Genomic DNA, 20,895 nt, shown 5'->3' on the forward strand with positions numbered 1-20,895 from the left:
TGTAAGCAGTTGTAGGTAGTATGGTACCTTAGTTTTTGTTGCTGGTTTTTCTCTTCCTAACTAGGTCTCGTAAGTGCAAAATGTACTTAGATGATGCTATTTGGCAAAGGAAATGAATAAAATTTGCTTTATTAACCTACCTGTAGTGCTTGTGATGTTATAGTTGTTAGTTCATGCTGGCTTTGTTGTGATGAAGGGGGGTTTTCTTGACTCAAAGAATGCACAGTCTGCTCCCCATCATAGTCAGAGTAAAATGCCCTTTGAACAGGTTGTCTTGGTGCAGGAACAGGATATTAGTGGGTGTAGCTACCCTGCAGCAACAAAAAATGGTTAATACATGAATGCAGAAAAAATGACAAAGTATTAAAAATTATAATTTTTCTTACTGTTGCGACTCTCTGAAACCTATTTGGGTAAGTGTAGATCCCCACTCCCCTCATATGCATGGGTACTTGAGGTTCACTAGTTGCTCCAGTTGCTGAAGTGGAGTTGACGCTTCTGTCTTCTACAGCAACATTTTTGCAGCCCCTTGCATTATGAACTTTGACACCACACAGTCTGCAGGTGATTATAACACCTTTCCTCTTGAGCTTCCCTGCTGCAGTAACTTCTGCTGCCTGCATTCTTCTCTTTGTTTTTGGCCTGTGATTAATCTTCTTGAGCTTTGGTGGAAACACAAGGTCATTACTTAATGGCCATTCCTGAGGGCCATTTAATGGCTCTAACAAGTGCTGATATCCCTTCAAATAAGTGGATTTTGTGAAATATTCATTCACATATGGCTCAAGATGGTTTGGCTTGTTCCACACTACAACTACAACAAGTTTCCAGGGGATGCCACTAATTTGCCAAGCTTTACAGCTACAGGTTCTTTGAGCTAGGTTTACAACAAATTTGTCTTGAGTAGCACCTTCTCTAACCCATAACAAAACCCACCATCCCAGTATGCATTCCAACCCTTAGCCCAAACCTTGCATCTTTCCAACTTTTGTTGGATCCTAGGACACAAAACCATTTCTTTGTTGGCAATCTGATCCTTTTTCTTATGTAGCCTCTCCATTACACTTTCCCTTATGTCTTCCAACACAGTGATAATGGGTTTATGCCTTGAATTGAGAATGTAGGCATTAAACACCTCACTCATGTTGTTGTCAACACTGTCACAACATGAAAGACGGGTGTAAAATGCCCTGCACCATTTTTTTGTAGTTTCTGTTCATGAGGTCCTCAGCTGCATCTTCTGAAATAGCTCTCATTAGCTCAATGTTTGCATTGAATTCATTCTCAGTTGCACTTTTGGCAATCTTCCAAAACTGCTTTCTAAATTCCAAACCCCCACCAAACACTGATATGAAATTACAGTAGACATGTCTTGCACAAACCCTTGTCTCAGCTTCAAGGAATGTATTTGCAACTGCAGCAAGCAATCCCTTCTGTTGGTCTGACATAAAGGTGTATCCTGCCCCACCACAAGTACCTAAATCAAAACCTAAAAGCTCTAAGAACCAAGTCCATGAATCTGTGCTCTCTACCTCCACTACTGGCCATGCTATTGGGAAAATTTGGTTGTTTCCATCCCTCCCTACAGCCACTAATAGCTGACCACCAAAAGGCCCCTTGAGAAAGAATCCATCCAAGGAAATGATCCTTCTACAGCCATCAAGGAATCCCTTCTTTAGAGCTTCAAAACATAGGTAAATTCTTTCAAACACATTGACATTCATCTTAAGCTTTACTGTGTTTGCTCTATTGCTTCTCAGAATTTCAGCTGCATATCTAGGAAGCAAACCAAACTGTTCCTCATATTCACCAACAATGAGTTTATGTCCCAGTTTTCTTGCTCTGTATGCTAAGTACCTACTAAACTTCAACCCTTTTGCAAGCCACACAGTCTCAATGATGTCATGCACCTTCATGTATGGGTTAACTTTGAATTTGGTTGGAAAAAACCTAGTTACCCATGAAGCTGTTATTTTCTTGCTAGTTGGTGCCCTACCACAAGTATGCTCACCAACATGAGTTTTAACCATGAAATTCCTCTTCCCTTTCTCCCAAGAAGCCCATATCTTCCAAGGACAACCTTTGTCCTTACTCTTGCAACGCCCTTCAACCCTATTTTTGTCATTCCTACTGAAATGGATGTCTCTACCAGTCTCAATACAGTAGTCACTCATAGCTTTCTTGAATGTTGTAGAATTCTCAAATGACTGACCTACAAAAAACTTGCTTCTGCTCCCTTCACATCCTCCTTTCCTAACATTCATTCTTTTCCTCTCAGGTTGTACTAGAGACCCATAGTCTTCCTCATCAGATCACTCATAAGGGCTGTTTTTCCCACTAAGTCCATCAGACTCACTTGCATACCCTGATGGAACTTTCCCCTTTGCTTCTGCTAGCTTTCTCAACATCACCAATTCATCCTCATAGGATTTCTCCTTCTGTTTCTCTTCACTCCACCTTGTTCTAGCATTCACAATCTCTGCATCATCTTCATTTGACCCCTATGTGTCATAGTCTATAACTAGATCACTACACCTAGGCACACCACTATTTAGAAGATCAACAAAGGAGCCATGTCCACCTAGTCCAACACCTATGTCTCTTGAGGTACATGTCCAAGTTCATGTTCTGTAAAAATCTCAATAACCCTAAACTCCAGTAACAGTGAAAGAAAGGGATCACAGGTCCTATTATCAAACCCCAAAAACCTTATACCACATTGAAAATCCTTTTTGGGGTCCAAGTAATGCACTTTCACTATGTCTGTATATCCTAAACTGTCAATTACTTGTTTCACATAGCTAGAGTCTACATCTTCAGGTATATCATCAAATGTATTAACCCTCTCCCCACTGTATATCAGTTGACCATCATCTTGAACCCATTCCCAACCATGATGAACTGTTATGCAAGGTTTCAAATGCATCATATCTATTATACAAACATGGGAATATTGTTCAAATTTTGATTGTCTTAATCTGTCAGTTGAGTATATATATTTATATATGCATACAACAATGTTAAACTAATTAAAGCTGTAAGATTCACACAAGTGCATACGTAATTAATAATTCCATTCATTTGATATGATAATTCCATTACATCCATTCAAAATATAGGCTCAACTATAGCCTACAATCAGCAATACACTGTCATGGCATAGTGACAAGTACTAACATCTTAAAACTTGTCACAAAAACCTAACACATCCACAAAAACCTACACATGCCATGACAGTAGAAAGAATTAAAAACCACTTAAATAGAGATCTTTTTTACATCAGAAAAACTAGCAACATCTCCAAAAAAAGCCTAAACATGCTGCACCTAGACACCTTGGCTCCCTCCACCTACTCCTCTTTGAACAGGAGTGGGAAACCGTCAAAGTACACAGTCATGTCCTTGTTAAGCCACGCATGGAGGTCGCGACCATCATTGTACAGCACATCCCAAAGGATCCACTCTTGTATCGCAGCCCTAGGGCCATGGAAAGGGTAACTGAAGTTCAAGTGACGAAGGCGCCACCAGACCCGCCACTTCTTGCAGGTCATTTCCACACTAGCATGGTCCTCCCAGAATAGGCGGTGAAGATGTGGGTCACCAACACATCCTGCTGGATGAAGAGAGGGTGTGCATCAGTAAGGGCGTCCATATCTAAAGGCCAACATTTTTTTAACCAAGTCAGTGAGGTCTACTTAGACTATGCCTCTGTTTAACAAACTACAAAACACCTTATTTTCTCCATTTTTAACAACAAATTCAACACTATAATCAAGATTAACACCTTCGTTTAATCTAAGTCAAACACTTTCACAACAAAATATAGAAAAAAACCATAACTTAATCATGCGAAAAAGACAAACTAACACTTTTAAGAACAACACAACAACCAACAAACACAAGATTCATGAACAAAAGACAAAGAATAAGAATAAGAATATACCTTCTCTAGAAGTTCTTTTTGCAATTTTGTTGTCTCTTTCTTTAGCTAGATCGATGGCTGGCCAACTCACCAGTATTAAATATTGCAACTTTCTTCTTTTGGAAGTTTTTTCTATGGAGTAAATGATGAAGGTCCCCCCCCCCCTTTCTACTTGCTTTTATAGGAAAATGGGAGATAAAAGGTTGTCTGAAATTAGGAGGGAGGGGTATTCTTGGGAAGCTTGTAACAGAAGCTTCATGAAGATGTATTTCCCGCCACAAGTTGCTGTTCCTTGATAAAAGAGAAAGCATCTTCGCTCGTTTACCAATGCACCATCATCATTACTCTGTATTTCAAAATTTAAAAAAAAAAAATTTGCCTTAAACCAGTTGAAATCGGTTAATACAGGTCAGTAGACCGAAATATTCCCTCCGATTAGTACTCTCCCAAAGTTGAGTACCCAAATTGCCACTTCTGAAAGTTGAGTCCCTTATTTGCAACTTTTACTAAAGTTTAGTACCCACTATTATACTTCACTCGTCATATGTGTTATAGGAGGTTGAGGGTTCGAACCTCCTTATCCTTATGTTTTTATATGGAGTAATGTTAGTTTCTTAGGTGATGTGGCATTGTTTAAGTGATGATGTGGCATCATGAGATGTTGGGAAGATGACGTGGCGCAACAAAATAGGGACTACGTGGCACATCAACGTTTTTAGGAACGCCTTTTAATATATTAGTATAGATGAATTGACTTGGTTGAAAATATGCAAAATGGGAAGGAAAATAGCTAAGTATGGCCACTTTAGGTCATTTTGGGCCATTTAGACCTCAAAACTTAACTTAATGTACTACCTCCGATTTTTTTTAGTTGGAACTTTGGAATATTTTATATCACTCAAATAATACCCCAAAGTTGCAACTAAAAAAAATCAGAGGTAGTATATTAGTTGTTTGAAGTTATAGAAACTCATAACTAATCATATTTGACATGTTTTAAGTATTAGCTAGTGAGTGGCCCTGGGTTTCTAGTTTGTACTTTTTTTATTTGATAATATATGTTTGATTGTTTGTATATATATAGCTAGGGTGTGGTTCGGGCGTTGGCTTGAGTGTTATTGCTTTTTTATTTTTATTTTTATTTTTATCTTATATGTATTTATTTTCTAATCTTTTGAAATTAAATAATTTACAACCTCTAATTTACTTAATAAATGAAAGGAATTAATATATAATGCTAATTATGTCATGTGAAATTTAAAACATTAATAAAAGTTAGTTGAGATGGTAAATGTATGACCTTTATGTGTTGGAGGTTACGACTTCGAATCTAGCTCAAAGCATAATCTATACTAATATATTAAAAGGCGTTTTTAAAAACATCTCTACGCCACATAGACCCCCTCACTGCGCTACGTCACTCACTCAACTCTTTATTATGCCACCTCAATATGCCACATCATCCGCACTACTAACAATACTTAATGTTGCCTCAACTATATTGGAAAAAAATATATGGATGAGAAGGTTCGAACCCTTGACCTCTTTGAAGAAATGTTCTTGTTTAACCATCTAGGCAAATAGTCGATTATGCTTTAATGTTGCACACTAAATAATACTCCCTCCGTCCCCTTTTGATAGTCACTTTTGGTAGAAAATCACGGGAATTAATAAACATAAATAAGAAGTAGCAAAAGTACATTGAAAAAGTAAATTTACATTGGGTATGCAAAAAACTAGAGAGAGAAAGTAATTAAAGTACATGGGAAAGTAAAATTTACATGGAAAAGTTAAATTTGCACAAATATTTTTGCAAATAGGAGAGAATTTTGGTAAAAAAATAATATTAATGGTACTTAAAAAAAGCAAATGTGACTAACATTTTGGAATGGTACTTAAAAAAAGCAAATGTGACTAACATTTTGGGTCACCAAAAAGGGCATAAGTGACTATCAAAAGGGGACGGAGGGACTATTATACTATTAAAGAGTGGAATATACATACTACATATACACTATTAAATGCTCTTAAAAATTAACACTTGCATAACTACAGAAAGTTGTATCCCGGGGCAACACCCGGGCTACTGACTAGTTTATTCACTTAAATGAAGTGGTTAGCTTACGTGACATGTATAGTTTGAATAGTGATGTGTCATTGTAACATGGTACATATACTTTGAAGAATGTTACGTGTGTTGTAAAATTGGAGTAGTCTAGTACAAATAGTATGAAAAATTATGCAAGATCGAAAAGGTGATCTTATAAACAAATGAACAATATCAGTGTGTCGTGATGCAATTCACTGACTTAAAAATGAAATTCCGGCGCAACTACGGTGCTCAATTGTATTCGCCAGCACGTTCTTAAGGTTAACACACCACTTCCACACAAAGGCACTTTTGGGTGGAAGGTTGGAGCCAAGTATCTTATGCCCAAAGGAGATTGTGTTTAGCTATTGTATTTGATGTCTATATTTAAGTGAATAAAATCAGAAAAATCATCCTTCAATTTATAAAGATGGATAGAGGAAGATAGAAGATCATAGAGGAATATTTTCATTAATGGGGGAATAAAATCAGAATAAACATAGTGATTTAATCCCCATAATCAAGCTCTTTAATGGGGAGTTACAAAGAATCAAACTAGAAATTAAGAAAGAGAATCCAAGAAAACTGATTGAAATCAAACTGACGGATACGCGCCCGGTCGGGCAGACACTTCCCCTTTTTCAGATGTCCTCTCACGCCCGGTCGGGCGGCGGAACTCAAAAAATTTACGACTCTTCTCGCGCCCGATCGGGCGTCCATATCAGACTTCTTTGAATTTCTTTTCTTTATTCCAACAATCCCTGTAAAGGAAGATAAGAAAAGCCAACAAAAGATGAGGATAAGTAACATATAGGGCATAATAGGAGATTAATACATAACACTTAATTAGATATTATATAAGTAAGTTGAAATCTAGTGTTTAGTGAAATGAGGCAATGAATTACAAGTATAAGGGTAGACAAACCTTGAAACCCTTAGACCCTTGATCAAAGAGTGGATAGACCTTAAAACTCTAAGATTTAATTCAAGACCCCCACATCACATACATAACTCCAAAATATACTTGAACTCCGTGAAGAGATTTACTTATTTATAGCTAAGCACATTCACCTTAGGTCTAGTGGAGGCTCTAGAAAATCGGCCAAAGTTTTCATAAAAGATGACTAGTCTTCACAACCACATAGATGAGTCCTTTAGCGTGCGTCTCAATAGCACAAGGACCCATTAAGAGTTAAACAACTCAACCTCACAAACAAAAACAAATATTGCAAACATTATCACCATAGGAATTGGGACAAATGTAATGTATCATAGGGCTTAAGTCCTATTCCCCTCGATGATTCATCAATTTATTTTCTTGCTAATCCTTTCGTCAAAGGATCCGCCAAGTTCCTTTTGGACCTCACATAGTCCAATGCAATCACTCCATTTTTGAGAATGAAATTGCCTCACCACTTTGTATCTCATGCAAATATGTCTCTTTTTGCCATTATAGTTGCTATTATTGGCCACAACAGTTGTCGCTTGAGAATCACAATGTATGGACACCGGTGATGAACTCTTCCCCCACAATGGTATGTCGTCTAGGAGATTCCTAAGCCATTCCGATTCATGATCTGTCAACTTAAGAGCAATAAGTTCAGCTTCCATGGTGGAGCGAGCTAGACATGGTTGTTTTGAAGACTTACATGAAATAACACCTCCACCTAAAACAAAAACATACCCACTAGTAGAAGAAATTTCATCATTATTGGTTACCCAATTAGCATCACAATAACCTTCCAAAACATTTGGAAAACGATTAAAGTGTAAACATACATTCATATTACCTTTGAGATACCTGACGAAGTGCAACCCAATGACTTTGACTTGGATTGTGAGTAGATCTACTAAGTCTACTTACCGCATAGGCAATGTCGGGTCGTGTGAAATTCATTAGAAACATCACACTACCAATTACCCTTGCATAGAGATCTTGAGATACACTTGGACCCTTGTTCTTCTCAAGCTTTAAGTTGGGATCATATGGTGTATTGTTAGGCACCACATCAAAAGAATCAAACTTCTTAAGTATTTTTTCCACATAGTGAGACTAGCTCATGAAAAACCAACTCTTGGTCTTTCTTAAACGATTCCAAGAATCACATCGGCTTCTCCCATATCCTTCATTTCAAACTTAGTAGAAAGCAAAGCCTTAGCATCATTCACAACACCAAGATTAGTACCAACAATAAGCATATCATCAACATGTAAACAAATTATAACATATGATGATCCAAAGTCTTTAGAATACAAACAAGAATTCGAAGAATTAGCCACATATCCACAACTCCTAAGGGTGCTATAAAACTTTTCAAACCATTGCTTAAGAGCTTGCTTAAGACCATAAAGAGAATTTCTAAGCTTACACACTTTGTGTTCTTGTCCCTTTACCACAAAACCCTCTGGTTGAGTCATATAAATTTCTTCATCAAGGTCTCCATTAAGAAAAACCGATTTGACATCCATTTGGTAAACCACTAATTTAGTCATGAATTGCTGCAAGGGCTACCAAGGTTCTAACAGTGGCAATCTTAGTCACGGGAGAGTAGGTGTCAAAGAAAACTATACCTTCTTTTTAGGTGAAACCTCCAATGACAAGTCTAGTTTTGAATTTTTCTATGGTCCCATCCAGTCTAAGTTTCTTATTGAAATTCCACCTACAACTTATAGGTTTTGGAACCCTTAGGCAAGTCACAAAGACCCCAAGTGTGATCGGTCATGATAGAATCAAGTTCACTCTTAATGGCCTCTTTTCAAAAACTAGCATCTATGGACCTCATTGCCTCATCATAAGTCTTAGGGTCTTCTTCTAAAAGAAACAAAGACACAACATGCTCATTTAAAGAATCCACATCAAAGTCTTTTACAACAAAAGAAGTCAAGAAATCATGTCCAAAGGAAGACTCTACTCCAGGTCCCTTACTTCTCCTAGGTTCAACTTCTACCGCTTTGGTAGAGGAAGATGGGAGACTAGAACTAGGGATAGAATCAACAAAAGGCACATTCATACTCGACTCATTAGCATCCATATCAACATTAGAAGACAAGGATTTGTTCATAGGAAAAATATGCTAAAAAAATACCGCATCTCTAACTTCACAAATTGATCTATCACTTAATAACATGAACCTATAGGCTGCACTATTATGAGCATATCCAATGAACACACAATCAAAAGTTTTAGACCTGATAGTGGATTTTTTAAAATCCGAAAAATCCACCTTAGCCAAACACCATACTTTCAAAAATTTTAAATTTGGACTATATCTCTTCCAAAGTTCATAGGGAGTTTAATTTAACTTCTTATGGGGCACTCTATTGAGTACATAATAAGCAGAAAGAACCGCCTCTCCCCACAAGTTATTAGATAAATTGGAACTAAGAAGCATGGCATTCATAGTCTCTTTCAAAGATTTATTTTTCCTTTCGGCAATACCATTAGATTAGGGTGTGTAAGGTGGACTTGTTTCATGTATGATGGTAACACCATAGAAATTCCTTTCTTGTAAAATACCTGTTTTGCCCTATTTAAAACTTTAAATAGGAAAATCTAAGATATTACCGCCACCGTGAAAACGGCTAAGGCAACTATCAAAGACACACAACGGAAGACTCTCCTTCAAAACATTTAAAACGACTCAACTTAAAAAGTCAACCAATCAAAAGTAAAGTCAAACCAAAGTAAAATAAAGTCAAACCTACAACTTGGAACCACTGTAGGCCCTTAACAAAACCAATTCAATTTAAAAACCTTTACATTAATCTCGCAACAGAAATATCATAAAATAATTAAAGCAATAACACATCATAAACATATGGAAACTAGCATGATTTGCTCTTCACTCATCCCCATCATGAATATGCTTTATCACCTAAAAAGCTTTTCTCTACTTGTTTCCACCACTCTCCATTAAAAATGGGTCATCATAGGGCCAAGGTAAAGATAAGGCCAACAAACACACAATCAACAAAGCTGAGTACATAAGCATAATTAAACACACTAACATGCTTTTACCTATCAACACACAACTTACCTTGTTGCCCCTGTTTTCAAGCACACAACATACAACAAAACTTCTCACTAAGTAACTAAATAAATTATTTAGTTTTGATTACGCATTGAACGGGTTTCCCCCCTAACCTACCCCAATAAAGGGGTACTAACACGGGAGCTAACCATGCCAATATAAAAGAACCAATCGTAAGTGGCGGAATTCCTGCGCATAATAAAAAGGAAAATACAGCGTCCAGTACTCCCAGTAGAAGTTATGGTCAACTATAAAGTCGCATAACTCCCCCCATATGTTCATACTCAAGGTATATACGTTCCAAGAGTTTTGGTGCGTAATCTCTTTCACTTTACGTTCTTTACATATTATTAAACTCGGTGATGACTCTTAAATCATAATAACATCAAACATTATAATTATTCAAACAGTTAAACACTCCAATTTAATTCTTGAATAATTAGTGACCACATAATATTTAATGTTGAACCCTTTTTAAATCTACCTCGGTGTCAAAGACACCTTAAACGCTTAATGTGCCAAAAATCCTATCCCTCGGTGTTAAAAACACCTTAAGTGCACTAAGACACCAACATACAATTTATTACTCGTGTACATAGACACTTACATAGCTCCTTTTCCATGCTTATAGCATCAATAAAAATTATATGAACCATAATAAAATTCCCTTTTAATTTTCCAATCCAAATTAAACATTTAGTTTAATTAAACATGCTTTCCATCATGCCATAAATAAAAGTGAGGTTCATATTCAACATAAAAAACTATTATTTTCCAATCATTAATCCATCACAAATAAATCATGCTTCATAATTCAATCACCAATATCAACCAAATCACAATTTCCATTCATAATCTAGCATGATACTACTTTTAATCAATTAATCACATCTAGCATGCTACTACATCATCAAAAATATGCTAAGTACGCAAACATACCTTGAATACGATCTTAATATCGCCACGACTAATAGAAATTACTCACTTCAAAGTCTCCTACAAATTAAAATAATAATAGAGCATTAAAATCCACTCTACACAAATTTCCAGCAATATATACTCTTATTAAACCACTCATAATTTAATTAAAACAAGCTGAAATTTTATTTAAAACCTCATACTTTAATCCCAATTAATGGGTAATTAAAATTCCTTAAAGAAACTTGATTTTTAATATACTACCAAAAATTCCAGCAATATATATATATATATATAAAAATTTGCTGTAATTAGGCTTTAAAACACTTAAATCAACGGTTTAAACCACTCTAAATCATAATCCTTCAATAATTAATTATTTATGAATCTAGGGTTTCAAAATTGGGGCTTTTTAACTAGAATTAAAATCTGAAAATTAAATTGCATCGTACATAATACCAATCATCATAATATTAACACAAAACCCTTAATTTATAATTAGATCTAAGGTTCAATCAAAAATTAAAAAAAGCAAAGATTGAGTTTTTTTTTTCGAAGGGGAGAAGGCCGGAATGCAGGCCGGCACCACTGCCGGTCGCCGCCGCTGCCGGCTGGTGCTGCTGGTGGTCGTTGGCCCACCGGTGGTGGTGGTGGCCGGCGATGGTGATCCGAAAACAAGGGGAAGGGGAAAAAGAAAGAAAGAAAAAAGGGAGAAAAATAAAGGAGTAGAGAGAGAAAGTTTACTTAGAGTTTTCTCCACTCTAGGCAAAGTTTAATTTGCCCAAGTGTTGAATATTTATACCCCTTTCTCTAAAAACCCTTCTTACCTAAACTTCCCTTTTTTAATATTTTCTAATCCCTTTCCTAATAAAACTTTACTAAAATAAAACTTTCCTAAAATAAATTCCAACTTAATAAAATAATTAATTTATATAAAACTTTCCTTTTATAAAATATTTCCAAACTTTTTTAAAATAAATAATTAAAATATCATAAATAATTCATTTCAAATATTTAAATACCCCACGAAATACTTATTTTAAATTAAATATGTATAAAAATACGGGGTATTACATGATGCCATTGGCCTCAAAAAAATCTTTTAAAGAATCTTTACCATATTCACCACCTCTATCGATTCTAACTCTTTTGATCTTTAGGTCCAATTGATTTTCAACTTCGGCTTTGTACTTTAAAAATGCACTTTCAGCTTCATCATGTTTTGTTTTAAGCGAACAAACTTTGATGTAGCGACAAAATTCATCAACAAAAGTAATATAATAGTTTTTTCCACCCATAGTAGTGCATTTTTTAAAGTCCGCTAAATCCGAATGAATCAATTCAAGTAATTTTATACTTCTTGAGAGCACTTGCTTAAATGGTTTCTTAGCGTGTTTGGCCTCAACACAAATTTGGCATTTGTAAAGTTTGTCATCCATTGAAAAATTAATCAAATTCATGTCCTTTAACTTTTTCAAATAAGAAGAATTTAAGTGACCTAAACGATTGTGCCAAACATCCAAAGACTCAACAATATAAGCAAAAGAAGTACTTTCATTCTCATTCATAACATTCAAAACGAACAAGCCATTATTGAGGTAACCTTTTGTAATACTCCGTATTTTTATTATATTCTTATATATATAAATTAATTATTTTATTTATTTTATTTATTAAAATGATTTGTTTCATTTTAAAAAGAAATTATTTATTTAAATAAATTGTAAGTGTGTATAAATTAAATGAATCATGAATTGACGCAAATTATAAGATGCACCATGGTGCACCTTAAACTGTGTGCTCCACCACTAGTTTGACGCCACATATTGCTGTAACTTTCTTCTTTCAAATCTCAATGTTCTTCCCCTTTCTATTTCACGCCTTCATTCCTTTTTCTATTATTTCCTTATTTCTCAATTTCTTCTCTTCAATTCTCTTCTTCTAAAACTTTTCTAATTTTTGAATCATCATGCATAATTTCTCTCTCCTCTATTTTTCTCTCTTCGTTTCTATTGTTGATTCCTATCTTTTGATTGAATTTTTTCATTACTGCTGTTTATTTCCGTGGATTTAATTTCTAGACCTGAAGTTCTAGACAATGCAGGTTTAATTTCTTATTTCAATTGCTAATTTTTGCTAATTAGGTTTTTGTTGTTAATGCTATTTGTTGATTTTACATTTTCTATTGATTCTATTAATGTTTTTGAGCAATTGTTGATTCGAACTCATCGTATAATTATTAGGTTTAATTATTTGTAATTTCATATAATTCAATTGGTTAATTGATGAACTAGTTAAATGATTGATTAATTTTAATTAAGTTGCTGAAATTTGAGATTGTATTTTAATTTCTCATTGTATTTTAATTTTGTGATGAATTTGATCACTTGTTGATTAAACTATTGATGCATTCTGTTTGAGTTTAATATGATTCTGAACATGGCGTAATTGTAAGGTTTAATTAGTTGTAATTTCATATGACTCAATTGATTAGTTGATGAACTGATCAAACGATTATCAATTTTAAATAAGTTGTTGGAATTTGTGATGAGATTTTGATTTCTCATTCTGTTTTATTAATTTGTGATGAATTTGATCACTTGTTGATTAAACTATTCATGAATTTTGTTTTATATGATTCTGAACATTCGGCTCATATGATCTCTGAACTTGATTTTGATATTTGATTATAATTGCTTATTTTTTCCTGTATTTGTACTTTGTTGTTTTATTTTTGAACTTCTGTAATGGTTATTATGAACTGTGTTTGTTTATTGCAGTTAGAACGTATGAAGTTGTTTATAAGGAAAGTCTGAAGGCTGAGCAGCATTCTGAGCAGTGTCTTCAGGCGCAGAAGTTTTTGAAGGGTGTTCAATGGTTTGTGTTTGGGGTTCAGAAGTTTTTGTAGGGGGTTCAGAGGTTTTTGTAGGGTGTTCATTGGTTTGTAGGGGGTTCAGAATTTTTTGTAGAGTGTTCAGTGGTTTGTGGTTGGGGTTCAAAATTTTTTGTAGGGTATTTATTGGTTTGTAGTTAGGGTTCAGAAGTTTTTATAGGGTGTTTAGTGGTTTGTGGTTGGGGTTCAGAAGTTTTTATAGGAGGTTCAGAGGTTTTTGTAGGGTGTTAAGTGGTTCGTAGTTGGGGTTCAAAAGCTTTTGTAGGGGGTTCAGAGGTTTTTGTAGGGTGTTAAGTGGTTCATGGTTGGGGTTCAGAAGCTTTTGTAGGGGGTTCAGAGGTTTTTGTAGGGTGTTTAGTGGTTCGTGGTTCGTGGTTGGGGTTTAGAAGTTTCTGTAGAGTGTTCAATGGTTTGTGGTTGGGGTTCAAAAATTTTTATAGGGTGTTCAGAGGATTTGGTAGGGTTTTGGTTGAGGTTCAGAGGTTTTTGAAGATGGTTAAAATATTTTTGAAGGGTGTTTAGTGCTTTGTAATTGGGGTTCAGAAGTTTTTGTAGGGGGTTCAGAGGTTTTTGAAGGTGGTTATGTTTTTGAAGGGTATTCAGTGGTTTGTAATTGAGGTTAAGAAGTTTTTGTAGGGGGTTCAGACTTTAGAGGTTTTTGAGGTTAGTTTAGTGTTTTTTTGGTGGCTTATCAGAAAATTCTAGGGGCTTATCAGAAGTTTATGGGGGCTTTTGTGTTGCTTCTGGTGTCTTATTATATATTTCTGGGGGAAATTCAGAAGTTTGTTGAAGGTGTTCAATAGCTGGTTTATAATTAAATATTAAACAACAAAAGAAGAAAATACACAACATCGAAATAAATTATTATTTCATACCAAAATACTTGATAAAATTTATACACAAATTATTACTTCATACAACATATATATATGGACATAAAAGACCACATATATGAACATCAAATAAGAAATATATTAACAAAAATATGAAGGTAATGGATATGGAACTATTAAATCAGATTTTTTAATTTTATTGCACAATCCACCAAAATTGGTTAAAAGCTCAAAAAAAAAAAAAAAAAAAAAAGAAAAAAACAGCAAATCTCCATTTTTTTTAAACAAAATACAAGAAACTTTATATTAAAGTGGATAGAGAAAGTAGAGTTTTCCCCATTGTTGAAAATTTTAGAGCTTCTAGTAATTTAGAGGTAAAAAAGGGGAGATTCATAATTATCAATGAGGGAAACAAAAATAATCTTCAAAAAAAAAAAAAAAAAAAAAAGAGGAGAGAGAAAAATAAAAAATGGTTGTTGAAAGTTTTAATTTAGGTTTTTAAAGAATTTAGAGGTAGAAAAAAGAGAATATCAAAATTCAATGGTAAAAACAAAAAAAAAATGGCTGGGCTTCTTCTGTTGGGCGCAGGCTCGCTAGGCTGGGCGGTGGATTAGGCCTTCTAGGTGCACCATGGTGCATGTAATACTAATTGATGAATTAAGGCAACAAGAGTATTTTTAATTGGGTCAATCCTATTTAAATAAGTGGACCCACTTATTGGGAATTTGAAGGCCCAATAAGTTGGCCCAAGTGAAAAGTTGAGGGGGGGGGGGGTAGGAATTAGTAATGACAAAGTTGTAAATATAAGTTTTGTTTCAAAAAGAGTAGTATAAATACCTTAAAATCTCAAGATATTTCCACTCAAGTTTCATAATTGTTAGATTCCACAAAATGTTTCAAAGGTTTTCTCTTTATTTTCTCTCCTTTTTTCCTTATTTTTCTTCTCTTTTTCTTCTTTTTTTCTACTTTTTCCCATGCCACTATCTCCTCTCCATTTTCTTCCTCCCTCACGTCGGCAACACCATTGGCGCCACCACCACCACCACCACCACCACCACCACCGGCGCACCACCGGCAGCAGCAGCAGCACCGACAACCCGTCGGTCGTCCCTGGCCTCTCTACTCTTGCAGTTTTTGTTTTTTTTAAAATAAAACTCTTTTTCTTCTTAAAATTAATTCTATTGATTTATTGTTTTAAAGACATGATTTTTATTATGTTTTGGTTTGATTTTGGGATTTTGATGTTGTTAAATTATTAATATAAATTTTAGATTTTTATTTAATCAAGAACGCCAAATTATAAACCCTAGAAATTGGGGATTTTGTATAATTGGTTAGAGATTGATGCTAGGTGGTTGTTATATATTGTTTAATTCATGGTCTTAACATGTTTTTAATGAGTTTAAATTCCTCAATTTAATGCTGGAATTTAATTATACACATTACGCTTTAATTATTGAGTTAGGGTTTGATTACCCATAAGAAGGAAAAAAGTTTTAATGATTTAAATATGATTTCCTAGTCTAAAAGTGATGTTTTATACTACCTCTGTTTTATTTTACTTGACACGTTTTGAATTTAGCACTATTCACACACCTCCCTTTGACCGTGTTTTGTGCTTTATAAGTAATGAAAAATATAGTCATGTGGGATCTTGTTAGATTCTTCACGTTATATATTTTCAAAATATCAACTTTTTATATTTTTTTGCTTATCGATAATTAAAGATATTAATGATTGAATAAGTGCATTGGCAAACGTGACTAAAGAAACGTGTCAACTAAAAAGAAACGGAGGAAGTATTAAATAATTATGCTGAAATTTTATTGGACATGTTATGAAAAACTACCTTATAAAACACTTTTTTTACGAGAAACTGCCTAATCAAAAAAATGTTGTAAGAAACTACCTTATACAAGGGTAAATGTTGTAAGAGACTACCATTAGTCGAAAAGTCACCGTTGACTTTCATTTTTCGGCGTTGACCATATCACGTGCCAATCTCGTGACTTTTAATTCACCCTTTCCTTCCTTTTTTCTTAATTGGCACGTGACATGGTCAACGCCAGAAAATAAAAGTCAACAATGACTTTTCGACCAAGGGTAATCTCTTACAACATTTACCCTTTTATAAGGTAGTTTCTTACAACATTTTTTTTATTAGGTAGTTTCTCGCAAAAAAAGTGTTTTTTAAGGTAGTTTTTCACAAAATGTCCAATTTTATTTAAGTCGTGAAAACTAAGTTTTTTTGTAAAGGATTTGAAGTACCCACTTAAAGAAAAGGTTTTATGGATTTTATGTCATTAAATTGGATTGATTAGTAAGGTTTAAAGAGTATTATAATTGCTGGAAATTTGTGAGAATGGTGAATTAATTATAGTTATGTATTTTTTATTTGTAGGAAGTTTCGAGCTAAGTGATTTCTAGTGAGTGTGACTGATTTAAGGCGATATTTGTGTATGCGTAGTATCATGTTAGGATTGTGAATTATGATTGAAGTGATGAATTAGTAGCATGTTTGGTTGATTATACGTTTGGAATTAATGTTGGATGAACATGGATTATTATGCAAGCATGTGAATATATATTTGAAGCATGATACAAGTTGAATATATGTGAATCATGAAAGTATGTTTTATTTTCAAATATCAAGAAACCATGAAATTCATGAATCATGCTCAATAATAACCATGAAAGTATTGAGCATGGTTCATGATTTTAATTCTCACCCATTTGTTATTGGTGTTGAGTCAAGGAATTTAGTTTATTTATTTACTCAATCAAGTAAGTTGAGATTGAGTCAAGGAAGTTTATTAGTGCATTCTATGCACCAAGGTAGTAATAGTGCAATTTTGTGAACAAAATTAGGCAAGGAACCTAAATTAAAATAGATAGTATATGCTCACTAATTAATTCAAGAATAAATTAGAAGTATGTGTTGAATGTTGTTTTGTTTGTTCTTGATTGATTGGTTGGAGTCATCACATGTTAAATTGGTAAATCACGTAAAGTGTAAGAGGATACGCACTAAAACTCTTGGAACATATATACCTTGAGTATGAACATATGGGGAGAGTTATGTGACTTTATATTTGAGCATCGCTTCTACATACAAGGGTACATGACATTGTACTTTCTTTTATTATTTATGCGCTGGAAATCCGTCACTAAGTGTGACATAGTAGGTGCCAATTGGGTATCTCCTTGATTGGAAGCTCCATTTTTAATGGGCTATTTTTAAGGAAAGAAACCCGTTCAATGCGTAATCCAAAGTTGTTATTTAATAACTAATATTCCTAGTTATGAGTCAAAGGTAAGTTGACTTGTGATTGTATGACAAGCATGTTTTATTATCTTTATTGATGATAGGATGTTCATGTTAGTATGGTGCATATGTACTCAGCTTTTGCTGATTCGTAATTTTGTGTTTGTGTTTGGCTTTCCTTTGGTTGGCCCTACTATGACCCATTTATATGGTGAGTAGAGGGTTGAAATAAAGGGGAAGTGATAGGTACTTGAAGCATGAAGAGCTTGGTGGGAATGAGTGCCGAGAGTTACTTATTATGCATTCCTAGTTTTATATTTTGAATTATTAATTATGGGACTAACTTTGTTATGTTTATTTTAAGTTGGATTTTTAAAAGGGCCATTTTTGAATTGGTTTTAACTTGTGGATTATTTATTTCTATTTTGTTTTGAGGTTGTGAACTCAAATTTTATTTTGAAAGTTGGTTTTTAATTTAGACTTCCACTGTGTAACTTTGAAAAATAGCCTTAGCCGTTGTCACGGTGGCAGTAATGATTTGGATATTTCCTTAAAAGAGTTTTATTAGAGTGGAAAATGTATTTTGAAAAGAAGGAAATTTCCAGAATATTACAAAGTGAAATTTGGGAGCTTTGGTTGGATTTTTATTACCACTAAAGCCAAAAATGTTTTTTTAATTACCTATATTTTTAAAGATTGGCCAAGTGCTTATTCAAACAAGTTTGAAATTGTTTTAAGAAATCCAAAATATATTTTTTTTATATAAATTAAGTGGTCCGAATTTTTTTTTAAATATAAGGGCTGATTTTATTTTATTTTTTTTTAATTTTTTTTTAATTTTTAATTTGTTCAAACAAATAATTTCGAAAACTTTTTCGAATTTCTATTAAATTACGTGTGCAGGTAAGCAAAGGCCATTGCGGTTTTGGCAGCTTCTTCCGCCTTCTCGAGTATTTCGATGACATCTTCATTCAAAACATATTCTAGTTCTACTTGTCTAAATAAGATTAGTAACTTTTGTGACCATCTCTTATAGTTGTTACCATCAAGAGGTTCCAACTTAGAGAGGTCGGGAAGAGACTTCACAATACTATTAGGCACTAGCAATAGACATAATTTCGTTTTCAAAGTGTTGTAAAATTGGAGTAGTCTAGTACAAATAGTATGAAAAATTATGCAAAGGTGATCTTACAAACAAATGAACAATATCAGTGTGTCGTGATGCAATTCACTGACTTAAAAATGAAATTTCGGTGCAACCACGGTGCTCAATTGTATCCGCCAACACGTTCCCTAAAGTTAACACACCACTTCCACACAAAGACACTTTTAGGTGGAAGGTTGGAGCCAAGTATCTTATGCCCAAAGGAGATTGTGTTTAAGCTATTGTGTTTGTTGTGTATATTCAAGTGAATAAAATCAGAAAAATCATCCTTCAATTTGTAATGATGGATAGAGGAAGATAGAAGATCATAGAGGAATATTTTCATTAATGGAGGAATAAAATAAGAATAAACATAGTGATTTAATCACCATAATCAAGCTCTTTAATCGGGAGTTACAAAGAATCAAACCAGAAATTAAGAAAGAGAATCCAAGAAAACCGTTTGAAGTCCAACGGACGGATCTCGCCCGATCGGGCGAGAACCAAATGAAATCAAGGTTGCTCTCGTGCCCGGTCGGGCAAGTACCCAGTCAAAAAATGGGTTGCTCTCGCGCCCAGTCGGGCGGCGGAACTCCAAAAAATTTGCGACTCTTTTCGCGCCAGATCGGGTGGTGCTTGCCCGAGCTGGTCGGGCACCCATATCAGATTTCTTTTAATTTCCTTTCTTTATTCCAACAACGTGGCATCGTTCTATATAGATATAAATATAGATGAACTAATTTGCTTCAAAATATGCAAGATAGGATGGAAAATAGCTTAAAAGAGTCGCCAGGCGAGCTGTTGGCTTGTTTAAGGTGTTTAGTTTGGGCTTTACATGGGAATCTTTCGTCCATACTAATGCATTATTTAAACTTTAAATAGACTATTTCAATTATGGGTTAAAAATTTATGAATCTATTTTATTGTTTCAAGTTTAGATGCCCTTGACAATGTCTGATAGTGCACATCAATTGTCCTCCAGTTGATAAAATCATGAAAGACGTACTATTTCATGCACCATATCTTTGTCACTTGCATGTTTATTATCATCATTATTTTCCTTAGAGAACATTATTGTCATAAACATCTTTAAAGTTTAAACATAACATGAAGTACAAATATTGTGGACCGAAAAAGAAAGTACATATAATGTGAATTATACTTAAATTTCTGTTAGTCACATCAAACGAAACTGATAGCCAAGTTATAATTAATCAGCTTGTAACCCTTCAAGATTTTTGTTTCATTGTTTGTCATCACCCAATTAGGTTAAGGCCACATTAGCTAGCTGGATGTGTTGGCTTACTCAATATTATGTTTTGTTTAGTATCTCATCTTTTAACTATAGTCTATAATAATAATGATGATGATAAGAAATAAATTAGTCATTTCAATTGGATAGCAAATTAAGACATGGTAATCCTTCAACCACGTGAATATGGGACCTCTAACAAGATTTTTATAGGTGGATAAGGAACTGGTATATTACTCTATATAGTAAAATGTGTGCTGGGATAATGCACTATTAATATTAGTACGAATTTGAATTTTTTGTAATGAACTATCTACATTGAAAAATTCACTCTAATAAATCTCAATTTTTAGAAATATTTTGAATAATCTCAACTTTCAATCATTATTTAATAATCCAAATTTTGATGGGTGTTTTTTCTCCAGCAGGCCCAATTGATTAACGACATGTTAAATAAGTAACCTTAACATGATAAACACGTGATTGATCTAAAATTAAAAAAAAATTTACATAAAACCCAAACTTTCCTAGTCACCCTCCCCTTTCCTC

General features: G+C 34.1%; 1 protein-coding gene across 1 annotated transcript; it reads right to left on the bottom strand.

Moving 5' to 3' along the window:
• Positions 1 to 1,160: 1,160 nt before the first annotated feature.
• On the bottom strand, positions 1,161 to 2,264 carry LOC145580895 (uncharacterized). Its single transcript, XM_081637979.1, has one exon. The coding sequence runs from the start codon at positions 2,262 to 2,264 to the stop codon at positions 1,161 to 1,163; it is 1,104 nt and encodes a 367-aa protein (XP_081494105.1).
• Between the last annotated feature and the right edge of the window lie 18,631 nt (positions 2,265 to 20,895).

Source organism: Chenopodium album, chromosome 15, assembly GCF_948465745.1.
Source record: "Chenopodium album chromosome 15, dcCheAlbu1.1, whole genome shotgun sequence".
In the NCBI taxonomy this organism is placed as follows: Eukaryota; Viridiplantae; Streptophyta; class Magnoliopsida; order Caryophyllales; family Amaranthaceae; genus Chenopodium; species Chenopodium album.